This window comes from Delphinapterus leucas, chromosome 15, assembly GCF_059928025.1.
Source record: "Delphinapterus leucas isolate spDelLeu-1000000601 "Yukka" chromosome 15, BTC_Dleu_Yukka2, whole genome shotgun sequence".
Lineage (NCBI taxonomy): Eukaryota > Metazoa > Chordata > Mammalia > Artiodactyla > Monodontidae > Delphinapterus > Delphinapterus leucas.
Window position 1 is genome coordinate 25,784,262 of NC_143143.1, and position 14,025 is coordinate 25,798,286.

The window sequence follows — 14,025 nt, forward strand, 5'->3', positions numbered from 1 at the left end:
CTAGAATTCTGCGGTAAGGTCTGAAACAAATACCTCAGCTCTGATCAGCGCCTTTTCAGAGTAGCGGTCACTGGTCAGGAGTCCAATAGCTGAAACCCGCGAAGCCCTGAGCACCTAGGAAACCACCGAAGCTGCGCGTGCGCGGGGGCGCTCGCTCGCCCCGCCTCTCCGTGGTGAATGGCCTGTTCCATTCCTGAGGAATGTCGATAGCGGGGAGAACTTGGAACACTAGGCCCGGAAGTAGAGGTGCGTTACCAGTATTTCCAGCATTTTGCTACATGAGTGACCCCTTGTAATTATTATACTTCTACTCTGACACCGGACAGGCTTCTGAAGAGAGTTTGGAACGGCTCCGCCATCCATTCTCCCCCTCTCACCTGGAAACATTTGGGCTGGCCGGCGTGACGGCCTTGTACGGAAGCCTGGAGGGCCCCGCCCACCTAGGGCCCCGCCCACCCCGTGGGCCCCGCCTCCCCGTGGGCCGCCTCCCCCGCCTCCCCCGCCTTCCCGAGCCCTGCTTTCCACTCCCGGCTGCGCAGCCAGGAAGTTCCTTCTTTTCTCCGCCCCGCCGGCCGCGGGCAAGCGGGACGTCAGCGCTGCCAGCGTGGAAACGGCGGCGGGGCTCGGGAGGCGGAAGTAGTGCCCGGGATCGCCGGGCCTCTGTCGGGCTCCACCGGCCGCATTAGACATGGACGCGCCCCTGGAGAAGGTCCGTACCGGGGGTGGATGCGGAGCGGCGGCCCGAGGCCCCCGCCTGCGGGGCGCCTGTTTCCCGGTCGCGAGCTGCCATTGTGACCGGGGAGGGGGCCGGGGGCTAACTGGGTCGCCTGAGGAGGCCTGGCCGCGAGGGCGTCCGGCCCGTCGCTCGAGGCTGGGGCCTGGTCACGTCACGGGGCCGGGGGTCTCTGGGGTCCCCGGGGGCCGGGAGAGGCTGGGCCGGGTTCTGCCCGGGGCCGCGAACGACCCGGAGCCCAGTCGGGGGCCGCGGGGCCGACCTTGGGGCCTGCGAGAGCTCGGCTCACCCTCTCGGATGACAGAGCTAACAACTTGCGGCCGCAGAAGCGCCTGGAATGAAGCCCCAGTTGTTTCGGAGCCAATTGGAAACCTGTAGGTTGTCTGTGGGCTCCAAGTTAGGAAGGGAGATGTGCAAGCAGTAATTTGCCATCTTCAGCGAGCCTAGGAATCACCTGGGGCCCTTGGTAAAAATCCAGATTTTCAGCCCTCGGGTCGGAACCTTGGGGGACGGGACCGGTATCTGTGGGTTTAACGAGGTCCTCACGTGATTCTGATGCAGTAGTTTGAAAGACCCCTGAGGTCCAGAAAGGGGCGGGGCTTCTGTAGATTGTGAATTTCATCTTTGGGACTGCTGCTGCTCCACAACTTTCTGGCTCCCCCTTTCCGTGGCGAGGGGGGGACCCTGAGGTCAGTCGGAAATCCACTGGTAGCAGGGTTTTACTCTGGCTTCCTCTTGGGGAAACAGCAGCGTGATGTACCTGGCTGACCGCTCTGGCATGTGAAATGGATTCTAATTGTCCCGGATTTAGGGCTGGTAAATGAGAACCAGTGCTTGGATTTCTTCACGGATACCTACTTTCAGACCCTGACTTTCTGCCCTCCCTCAAAGTCCTTCTTTCTTTTCAAGCTTGGGAGTCCGCTTGTCCAGACCCGGTTTTTCATATATGTGGAATTCAGGAGCAATGCTAGTGTTTCAAGACTGCTTTATTTTAATTTTGAACTGGCAGAAGTAACATATTTTGTCATTTTTTCAATGCAGCAGCTGCCGTGGATTTGTTCACTTGTCACTGGAGAGTTGAAGGGAGTAATTGTACAAGTTGAGCCAGATGTCTTCATGTGCACACAGTGGTATAGCCTACGCCTCCGTTGTTTCTCATATATTGGGTGGAAGGAATCAAGAAAGGACAAAGATAATATGTTTTTCTTACACCGCCTCTGTGGTGAATGTTACATGTTTTTCTGTCTAGGAATAAAGTCTTCCCAGGCTTTTGATGAGCACAGTGTCTACCTTGTGGTACTTTGAGTTTCAGTCTAAATCAGTGATTCTCAACCACCAGGCTGTTTTGTTCCCCAGGGGATATTTGGCCAACGTTTGGATACACTTTTGATTGTCACAATCAGGCGTTAGGAAGGGGCTGCTGGTACCTAGTGGGTAGAGGCCAGGGATGCTGCTAACATCCGACATTGCACAAGACAGACCCTGTACCAGAGAATTATCAGTAGTGCTGAGGCTGAGAACCCCTGGTCTACACCGTGTGTGGACCAGTAGTTGAATACAAACGCCAGTGGTTGAATACAAAATGATGCTAAAAATGTCCCTTCAGTGTTGTTTCCTTTACAATTTTATAAAGAAGATGGGAGGGGCTTTGTGGCATTTCAGTTAGAAATCTAAAGAACTGGAGTGTTCTTTCCTCCAAGAATAGTTCGTTATAGGCAGATCTGCAAAACAGAATGGGTTGGAATCCTGCTTCAAATATTACTTTTCTGGTATTTGATTACTAGATTACAGTGGTTGCTCCCTAAATGTTAATTGATGATAAAAGATCTTAAACTCTTCAAATGAAGATCTGAAGAGGTACTGAAACTCCAGCATGCTTAAGCCTGGCACATTCACAAAAATTGCAGGGATCTTTCAGGAATTCAGAATGTGTGGGCTGGAAGTCTCTGCCTTAGGCCAGTGTGTAAATTCTGAATGTAAGTTTTTCAGAACTAGTATTGTGTCTTATTTTTATATTCCCTGAAGCAAGACAGGGCTTTACTTGTAATGAACAATTTCTCTTGGTGCTAAGTGGGCAGAAAAGAAAAAGCATTGCTGTAATATGAATGTTGAAAATTTTGTGTTGTGAAAAACAGTTTGAATCAAAGTAAAACATTGAATTGTGTCCATTATTCTGGTTTCTTTGAGGAATAGACTGCTGGGTTAAATTCTACATTGCTAGTATAAATTTAAGAACTATTTGAGCAGTTCTGAATGATGCCATTTACACTAATCCTTGCATAATTTAGACTGGCTACAGAAACTACAATGTTATTTGATACCCATCCTCTAAAATTTCAAGTAATCTCTCTCACTCTATAATGTAGTGTGCTATCATTGTTTAATAGAATCACTGAGTACATTTCCTTTGGTCCAAATATAATTTTGTACCCTTGCTTTTTCTTTAATATGTAGACATGCAGACCTGCGATGACAGAGCCATTTTCTTGCCTTGATTTGCTTTTCTTTCACAATATATGTTTTCTTTTTGTATTCAAAATTAGTGACATCCAGAGAAACTATAGATAGGTTAATTATAGGGACAAGGAATTCAAACTAGAAGAGTTGGCGCCTCAGCCCCCCCAATACTGTATGTACGTCCAACTCATAAGGAACAAATCTCACAGTGTTTACTTATGTTAATATCCAAGTTTAAAAATGCCACAGGAAGTAATAACGCTGATGCTGAAGATTTTAATAAGGTACTCAACACACCTACATAACACCTGTTAGTAAAAACCTGCTACTTTATACTTGTAGAACAGCCCAGATCTTTTCCTGCTGCTTGGAAAAATCTCATTCTTCCTGGGTATTATGTTTAGACAAGGTGTATAGCAGTTTGTTTTGCACTTTTTTTTTTTTTTTTTTTCTTCGGTACGCGGGCCTCTCACTGCTGTGGCGTCTCCTGTTGCGGAGCACAGGCTCCGGACGCGCAGGCTCAGCAGCCATGGCTCACAGGCCTAGCCGCTCCGCGGCATGTGGGATCCTCCCGGACCGGGGCACGAACCCGTGTCCCTTGCATCGGCAGGCAGACGCTCAACCACTGCGCCACCAGGGAAGCCCTGTTTTGCACTTTTAATTCCAACCTTGAGTAAACTTAGAGCAGATGTCTCAACCTTGGCACCACTGACATTGGGCTGGATAATTCTCTATTGTAGGAGGCTGTCCTGTGTACTCTAGAATGTTTAGCAGCATCCCTGGCCTCCACCCACTAGATGCCAGTAGCATCTCCTCCCCACAGTGTGACAACCAAAAACATCTCCAGTTGAGGCAGTTGTCCCCTGGGGGTGAAAGGATCCCCTCTGGTTGAGAACCACTGACTTAGAGAATCTAGAGCCGCACTGTCCACCAGCCACATTTTTTTTTAATTAACTTATTATTTTTGGCGGCGTTGGGTCTTTGTTGCTGCGTGCAGTCTTTCTCTAGCTGCGGCCAGTGGGGCTACTCTTCGTTGCGGTGCGCGGGCTTCTCACTGCAGTGGCTTCTCTTGTTGCAGAGCACAGGCTCTAGGTGCGCAGGCTTCAGTAGTTGTGGTGTGTGGGCTTAGTAGTTGTGGCGCACGGGCTTAGTTGCTCTGCGGCATGTGAGATCTTCCTGGACCAGGGCTCGAACCCGTGTCCCCTGCATTGGCAGGCGGATTCTAAACCACTGCGCCACCATGGAAACCCCACCAGCCACATTTGGCTATTTAAATTTAAATGTAATTAATTAAAATTAAATAAATTTAAAATTTAGTTCCTCAGTCACATTTAGCCACATTTCAAGTGTTCAGCAGTCACAATGTGGTTTGTGGCTGCAGTACTGGGGCAGCACAGATAATAGAAATGTTCACCACAGAAAGTTCTATTGGATAGTGCTATAGAGCGGGGCCAATTTATTTATTTACCGTATATCTAATTCTTGTCTCTCAAAGAGGCAACCTTGACCCTGTTTCTGACCTAAATAATTACAACCAAACCCATTTTTTACTGTTGTACTCACCCTGAGCTAAGTTCCCCCCACCCCCTTGGACCTGATTTTGGAAAATTCTGTTACCACCTTACTGTTTATAAGGGGCAGTAGGAGCTGCGTGGATGGAACATTGCTGATCATTACTGATAAGGACTACCAGAATTTCTATTCCTGCTCTTTACCTAAAAAGCTCATATAAAGAACCCCTATTAGCCAAGCTTGAAATGACCAGTTTCTGTGATAAGCCTTTGTAGATCCCTCTCTTACCTAGAATAGAAGGACTTCTGTGAGGATATGATAGCCTATAATGTTACCGTTCATTTAAAGCTGATCTCTATATCATCATGATTGAGGGTTTTGCATACAGGTGCATGGTGCCTAAGGCAGTAAATGATTATCAAATGCTGGGTGTCAGGGAAAGCGTGGCACAAAGTTCCTGATCCTAAAAATTTATGGCGTTGGTGGTTCTCGATTTATTCAAAATTTCAGCTGTAGTTAGCAGAGCTGTTGGTGGTCCCCAGTCCTGTGTGTTCCACCTTATCTAGAATTATGAGTTATAATTATAGATAGCAGTTGCTTGAGCTTAAAGTCATGTTTTCACCTGAAGCAGAAACCTGTTTTGACTTAAATTTTTTATTGCTGGTCAACTATGGTCAAAGCCCAGTGCTGAGGGCTGAGAAAGACACAAGGTGAATAAGACATGTTCCCTGGGAGAGGTTACATTATAGTAAGGGGCATACAAGTTTAGGCAAAGCCTTGTATAACAAAGAGGGGTAAAAAGAATCACAGGAATTAAGAAACAAAGGGCATCGAGTGAGTGACCAGGAAAGAGTATGTGGAAGAGATTCTTTAGGTAGAATATTTAGTTCAGAATCATGGCTTTTCTAGGTTTGTTTTAAATGTAAATATAATGTAGATTTTTACTTTGTTTGTGCCTAATGTTATTGCTGGTAGAACATAAGAGAAAGGAAGCCATTTTACCTTTTAAAGTTAGATATAAAAAATATGCCTCCAGTCACTTTGAAAATGTTTAAAAAATTCCTTTCAGAAACTTATCTAACTTAAATTAAATCCATTCCCTCCAAACAATAGTCAAGGGCCATAAAACTATTTTGAGTTTAATATTTTGTTTATTTAATTTCTGTTACTATTGCAGTAGTTTTTGTTTTTTGTGGTGAACGCTCAGTGTTTAGCTGCCTTAAGGTTAGTTAGTCCGTGAGGCCCAGCCTGGGGCCCTGTCCACTTTTTTTTCCCCCAGTGCCTGTGGAAAAGGCATTCTGAGTTTCAAATGACTGAGGGCAAAGTAAACCTTTCTGAGATCTTTTTCCTATGCGCAGAAAAACAGAAACAGCACAGTAAAGCCTTCAATTTGAAGGTGCAACTCAGGGACATTGAACATTTGCTACAGTGAGATTTTCAGGAGCCTAGTGAGACTGAATTACTTATTAGACTGGACATTGTATTGGTGCAGTCATATGAAATTGCTGTTTTTGTCCCCTAGAAATATCTGAATATTGGCAGTTTCACACAGTTTACAGTTTTACAACAGTAAAGTTCTGAAGATACATAGAAGGAAGGAATTGATGGGTTCCTTTCCTTAGAATTATTATTTTTAAGATAAGGTTGGCAACATTAAACCTGCATAATTCCAATTCAGTTTTGGAAATAATGATATTGATAAGGGTAATGGATATCTTTATCTTTCTGAATTGATCCCCCAATAAGTCCTAGGAAACACCTTCTTTAAGAAGCATATCTTAATTTATTTTTTCCAGTGACTATAGCATGTTTTGCTTTAAGCAATTTTCTTTTTGTTCCAGAATAAGTATGTGATTCCAGATAAACTAGTAAACTTCTTAGAAATAGAGCTTGCCTGTTGTGGTATTTTTCCATCCGTGTAGTTATTGGCAAACACTCATAATAAAATGTCTAAATGAACTATATGTAAAATAGATAACTAATAAGGACTTTACTGTATAGCACAGGGAACGCTACTCAATACTCTGTAATGGCCTATATAGGAAAAGAATTTTAAAAAGAGTGGATATATGTATATGTATAGCTGATTCACTTTGCTATACACCTGAAACTAATACAACATTGTAAATCAACTATACTCCAATAAAAATTTAAAAAATAAAAAATAAAATAAAATGTCTAAGTGAATTGATTCTCTTGGAATACATTTTTTGAAATTTAGATTTCGATCCCTGGCCTTCTCATCATGTATCTTAAGGCAAGTAAATTGAATGCCCCTTTTTTCCTTCTGTGTACTTCTTTTTTTTTTTAACTGTTTTATTTATTTATTTATTTATGGCTGTGTTGGGTCTTCATTGCTGCATGCAGGCTTTCTTTAGTTGTGGTGAGGAGGGGCTACTCTTTGTTGCGGTGCATGGGCTTCTCATTGCGGTGGCTTCTCTTGTAGCAGAGCACGGGCCCTAGGCGCGAGGGCTTCAGTAGTTGTGGCACGCAGGCTCAGTAGTTGTGGCACACGGGCTTAGTTGCTCAGCAGCATGTGGGATTTTCCCGGAATGGAGCTCGAACCCGTGTCCCCTGCATTGGCAGGCGGATTCTTAACCACTGTGCCACCAAGGAAGTCCCTGTGTACTTCTACTGATGCCAGGTTTGATCTGGTGTTACTAACTTTGCTGCCTCCTTATTGCTACCTGATTTTCCCTGCTCTTTTGTATATTTTTGCCCTTTTTTCCCTATATGTTCTTTTTTGCCTCTTTTCATGAGGGATTTGTAAGTTTAAATACTAACACCTCATGCAATATTTGCAAATCCCTTTTCAACTAAAATATTTTGCTTAATGAGCCAATAAGTACAGTATGTCTTCATGCTCTCACACACTCAAGCGTAAAGTCCACACTCAAGCATAGTTAAAAATAAGATTTGCCAAGAGTATCCAATTCTTAAAAGACAGACATAGACGAAAGTGCCTTGTTCTTAATTAAATACTTTTCTGTTGGAACTACACAAAAGTATTTACAGATATAGAAATTGAGGCTCCAATGAGTAAGTCAGGTTTGCAAGGTGCTTTTATTACCTTGGAGAATCCCTATATTTTCTCTCATTGTTGACCCGTAAGGAACAGCTGTGTTCCTGAAGCAGCTGCTGCTGTTCTTATCGCTTCTCTGAGATGTGTAGTATTTGGGGCACTTGTTTAGTGCTAGACAGCAGGCATCCTTTGTGTTTTCACCTGGGAGGAAAATATATGGTTTTTGGAAAGTTGATACTTGCATGCTTATCACTATCCAGGATTAACCTTGCTTAGAAAGCTGTGGAAGGCAAAAGAGTAGGTGAAATGTTAGAAACATCAATTCAGAGCTTTATCTGATAACGTTGATCAATTGAAGAAAGGTAGTGATTTGTTTTTTATTGAAGTATAGTTGATTTATACTGTTGTGGTAATTTCTGTGTAGTGATTTTTTTTTTTGTAAGTCTAATGCAAATGTTGGAAGCTAGCATTTGTTAACATCAAGGCCTTCTATCTGGTACGATCAGCTAGTATTCTCACATGCTTTCGTTTTTCTTCTGTCAATAGTCCTAGAACCCCCCAAAATGAACATTCCTCCCCTGAAAAAAGTTTATTGAAACATGGTATTGTATACTTCTATTATTAATGAATGTTGTGATTTATATATTTTAAAATTACTCTTTAAACTTCCCCTTTTCTGGACGTTGCTTCTTTTTAAATGTATAGCTCTGCATTTTTCAAACAGCAGTTATTCATATACAATCTTTGCAAATTTTGTCACATCAGTTACCACTTGTACGGTTATTTGCTTAATATTTCTTTTCAATCGACTAAATCAATTCAACCTCCTTCTTTAAAATTGAGGAACAATTTATATACAATAAAAATATGCACTTTAATTATACAGTTTGAGTTTTGGCAGTTGTGTATAGTCATATAACCACCAGCATAATCAAGATATGGAACATTTCCATCTCCCTAAAAAGTTCCCTTGTGCCCCTTTGCAAGTGGATCCCAGATCTGCTATCTGTCACTACAGCCCTTTTTTTTTTAAACTTAGATTTGTGCTAAACAGTAATGTTTATGAATTCAGGGTTTGAGGTATTATTTTTTCCTTAATTCATGTGAAGGTAAATCATATAGTTTTTGGTCACACTTTGGTAGGCTGGTTTAACTGAAGAAAATGTATACAAGAGCTTGATTAAGCATTTGAAAGCTGAGAAAATTTTAAGTGACTGGAGAGCAGTAGTTCCCAGATCTTAGGCCCTAAGATTTTATTTTTCTTCTGCTGTAGTTTCCACTTTTTTTTTTTTTTTTTTTGCGGTAGGTGGGCCTCTCACTGTTGTGGCCTATCCCGTTGCGAGCACAGGCTCCGGACGCACAGGCCCAGAGGCCATGGCTCACGGGCCCAGCCGCTCCGCAGCGTGTGGGATCTTCCTGGCCCGGGGCACGAACCCGTGTCCCCTGCATCGGCAGGCGGACTCTCAACCACTGCGCCACCAGGGAAGCCCATGTAGTTTCCACTTTTGAAAGGTTATTATAAACAACTTCTCAGTTAATAAACTTTATTAACAAATGATTGTTTATTCCATTACTAATAACTGGATGTTAATTTTCAATAACATCCATTAAAATAGTGTGGGTTCCCCCCCCCAAACTGCAGGTTACATCCTATATATGAGATGTCAAATCAATTTAGCAGGTCATGACCAGCAGTTTTTTTTTTTAATGAAGTAGAATAAAATGATAAATATAATGTCTTCCAAATAATACGGGTAGGAATAGTACCAGTGTTACCTCATAACTAAGTTGATATAATTCTAGCCAAAAGCAAAAAATAAGTGATTTTTTCATTAACCCATGTTGCCTTATTCCAAATAAATGTATAATTTCCTCCTGGCTTGAAAAATAGAGAATTACTTCCTGACCTCCTTTACTATTTTATCTTGCATTTGACTTTCAACTTTTTTCCTCCAACATTTAAATTGTGAGAATTTTAATGATATTTTACCATTACATATATACTATTTCTTCTTCTGATAATGGCAGGATATTTTAATATTTAATATTTAATATCCCACACTGACTGAAAGTGATGGAAATCAACTAGTATAAAAGTGTTGAAAAGATGCTTATCAAAGGATGAATGGTGGGGCTTGTTTTACAAAATGAGCTGTCTAGTTCTGTGACAGTTATCATATGAACAGTTGAATGGTTCTCCTTAGGAGTTTTGAACTTGCTTTAAGCCATGCCATGCATCTATGTTAGACGTAATTGAAGCAAAAATACCGAATCCACTTCATTACACAGAATCAACATAGCTGAAATATAATTTACAAATTTGCAATCTAATGACTAACGGCCTAATAATGGTTTCTGAATCTTCAGTAGTGAACATGTGGTAGTTTTGTAATTAGAAAGTGAACCTGTGGATATACACACTCCATAGGTGCACAGGCTTCAGTAGTTGTGGCACGTGGGCTCCGTAGTTGTGGTTCGTGGGCTGTAGAGTACAGGCTCAGTAGTTGTGGCGCATGGGCCCAGTTGCTCCATGGCATGTGGGATCTTCCCGGACCAGGGCTTGAACCCGTGTCCCCTGCATTGGCAGGCAGATTCTTAACCACTGCACCACCAGGGAAGTCCCAAGGATTATCTTTAAAATGAGACCTTACTTAGCTCTAATTATGGTTCTTGAGACAAGAGCTTTTTCAAAATGTGAGTTGCTTTGTTTACTTTTTTGATGAAATTGAGGAGCAGTATTGCCTAGTGGTCAAGAGCACTGGTTCTAGAGTAGTACAGACCTTGTTTTAAATTCTGGCTCCAAAACATACTAACTCTGTGCCTTTGGGTTAGCCAGGCAGTAATGCATGTAAAGGTGTTAATTAGAGCAAGCAACTCAGTAAGTGTTAGTAATTATTAAGGATCACAAATCTTATTGAGCCCTTTTTCTGTGCCAGATCCTGTGTTAGATGCTAAGGGTTGAAAAAATATGACATTCTTCTGGGAACCTGGCATAGAATACTATTTTTTTTCTTCCCTCAATATTGTAAAACAGCCTCCTTCTAAATACCAAATAATGGACATCTTTATTCAACTTAATTCTTCACTCATTTTGTTTTGTGTCTGGCTGTTACCCTGCTATTATTTATTAACATTTATCACACAAGTACTCTGGCACTGTAACAGGTACTGAGGATACGAAATGCAAATAAGAAAGTAGTTGCTGCCCTTAGTAGAAGTTTATGGAGGCATGGTTTAAGGAACCAATTTATAAATATTTTTCTTAGAGCATTTCTTGACTTAAGGCCTAATATCCTGCAACTGGATAACATTTTATATTTTGGATTATCCCCTTAACACAAGCACGTGAGGGTCTACATCATATTCCCATTTAATTGAGTCAAATTTAACTAAAAGTGCTATTTTCCCTACGCACCCTTTACCCACTCCCCTCTGTCCCCACTTTACTCTCTAAAAGAGAGTAGGATCAAGAGCAATTTAAATGTCAGCCTTTCCATTCAATGAGTGTGTGCTTGCTCTCTCGAGAGACTCAGATGGAGAAATGTGAAGCTGCACTTCCCTCTTGCCTCTCTCAGTGTAAACATCTTGTCATCACATGTGATTCTGGTGTTTAAAAATAAGTATTGTCATATGAAGTGGCTTCTAAACTAAGTCAACTATTTTGTCTATTCTTAACTGAAAAATCTGTTCAATCTTATAGGAGAAGTTAGCCGTGTTGAACTTAGAGGCAGTATGTTGATATCCAATATACCATGCCTTCCTAAGGGGTTTCAGAGGTAATATGACAACCCAAGAATCAAGCTGACTTTAGATTCTTGGTCTTATAAGAGAAGTCAAAATTAGTAGGAGTCTGAATGGCTGCTTTCAAAAAGCATATAATCTAATTGGGGAGAATACCTATAGTGGAAAGATCATCTATAAAACAATTCATAGTAAAGGATGTAAAGAATCGTGAGGATAAATGGCAGTTGCATATTAGAATGGCCCCAGTTTCAAGCCTTCCGTCCTGTTGTCCCCATAGATACAATCATTTGTCAGGCAGTGAGTCCAGATTTTTGGTTTAGGAAAAAATGGTATCGATATCATTAGAGGGGATGTGAACATGTGAAAATGGTTTTATCCATAGGGGTTTCTTGGAAGTAGTGAATTGTGATTTAATAGGTAGTTAGAGGTGGATAAAAGGTACAAGGACATTTCAGATGGGGCAGATGTTATAAGCATGAAACACGGAGGTGTAATTGATCAAGCAAACTGTTTATCTTTTCATTTGGCCAGATGATCAGGGATTGATGTGTCACAGGAGATGAGGGTAGTAAGGACGGTGACCAGCTGACTGAGGAGCAAGATCAATTCTCTTGACCATTATCTGTTCCTCATCCTACTCAGAACTGTTAATGGAGAGCATGGAGACCCTTTTAGATTACTCTCTAACCCATCTGGTGCTTACGTTTAAATCGTGATTTTTATTGGAAACACCTGTTTTTTTTAATGATTTTTTTTTTTTTTTTTTCTCGTGTAAAAATTAGATTGGGTGTGGCTATTTGATTATTTTCTAATCTCTTGTAGAATCAGTGTGATGTAATAGAAACAGGCAGAAACACATCAGGAAACCAGGGTTCTGGCACCTCTCTGTCATTTATTAGTTCCATGAGCCTAGGCAAGTCAGTGTACCTCTCTTAGTTTACTCTCCTCTAAAATGTTATACCAGAATCAGAGGTTTTCATGCTTATACTTTTTTTTCTTCTTTTTAATGAAACTTTTTACAAGTGAAACTTTACTCAAAACCCTATTGTTAAAAACAGCTGATCTCCTCAAGGGGGGGCAGAGAGGTAGCAGCTCCAACTGGCTACCCAACCCCTTCTCCCCAAAGTTCTTTCCAGGAGTCTTAAGGCTGAGAAGAACACAGGTGGGAAATCCCTGGACTAGACCCCTAAGGTCCCTTCTAGAATTAATATTTTCTGATACTTACATTGATAAACAGTAGAATTTCTTTAAAAAATAAACAATTTTGAGGAGGTAACACAGTACTAAAGGTAATATACACTCATTGCACATCTACATTGTGTAAACTATTACGAGGTACAAGAGACAATATGAAGAGAAAAGCAGATAAATACACTTGAAGTGTATTTGAAGAGTAAGGGGGGAACAAGAGAGAGCTTCTGTGATTGTTTATAACCCAATTCATACTATACAGAGATTCAGGGCAACAAGATTGTCTCTCTAAAAATTTTTACGGAGATGTAAGAAGAAAGAAAGGAAAATGAGTGTTTCAATTCTGCAAGAATTTTTAAAAATTTGTTTCGTTTATGTTTTGAATGGGAGATAGATGTACACGTGGTACTAAAATCCAAAAGGACCAAAAGGATATGAACTAAAAAGACTCCCTCTGACCCCTGTAGCCATTCTTTGGAGGCAATCACTATGGCTAGCTTGTGTAAGCGTCCCAAAGTTTTTAGAAGCACTTGCAGATGTTTGAGCGTATTAGTCTCCTGGGGCTGCTGTAACAAATGAGCACAAACTGGGTGGCTTAGAACAACAGAAATACATTCTCTCTCAGTCCTGGAGGCCAGAAGTTTGAAATCACTGTCGCGGGGCTGAAATCAAGGGCTGGCAGGGCTGCGCTCCCTCCAGAGGCTTGGGAGGAGTGTCCCTTCCTTTCTTGTTCCAGCTTATATTGCTTGCCAGCCATCCTTCCCTGTTTGGTGGCTCCATCACTCCAGTTTCAAGGCCAGCATCTTCAAATCTCTCTCTGCTCTGTCTTCACATAGTCTTCTCTCTCTGTGTGGTCTCCCTCCAATTCTCTCATGTGGATACATGTGATTGAATTTAGGGCTCACCTGGATGATTCAGGGTAATCGTGCCATCTCAAGATCCTTAATCACATCTGCAAAGACTTTGTCATATAAGGTAATGTTCACAAATTCCAGGGATTAGGATGTGAATATCCTTTGGGGGGCTATTTTTCAGCCTACTACAACAGTAAAATGAATAGTATACTATACATACTTTTCTGGACCTTGCTTCTAATAGTGAACAACTGAAATAACCTAAGGGTCCATTAATTCAGGACTGGTTCAGTAAATTATAATACATCCATCAGATGCAAAAAGGTGTAACCACTAAGAGGAATGAAGTAGACCTGCTGACATGGAACCATATTCACTATAAAGCAGAAAAAAGCAATTTGGAGAGGTGCATATGAGCAAAGTGAAACTTTGGAGAGATACGTCATACTTAAAAGTGGCCTCCCCTGGGGAGTGGGACTTTTTTATGTTATACCTTTGTACTGTTGGAATTT

General features: G+C 41.6%; 1 protein-coding gene across 10 annotated transcripts in view; it reads left to right on the forward strand.

Moving 5' to 3' along the window:
- The first annotated feature begins 515 nt into the window (after positions 1–515).
- PDXDC1 (pyridoxal dependent decarboxylase domain containing 1) overlaps positions 516–14,025 on the forward strand; it is a 52,151-nt gene continuing 38,641 nt past the window's right edge. For 7 of the 10 annotated variants that reach the window (XR_016387807.1, XM_089896118.1, XM_089896117.1 and 4 more), the window contains exon 1: positions 902–13,634. Coding sequence is in view for 9 of the 10 variants with exons in the window: in XM_089896118.1 (XP_089752244.1) it covers positions 13,569–13,634 (66 nt within the window). In the remaining variant the exon portion in view is untranslated. Of the gene's footprint in view, positions 710–901; positions 13,635–14,025 lie in introns of those variants that run through there. The other 3 variants (XM_089896114.1, XM_022552374.3, XM_022552376.2) reach the window with 3 other exon arrangements.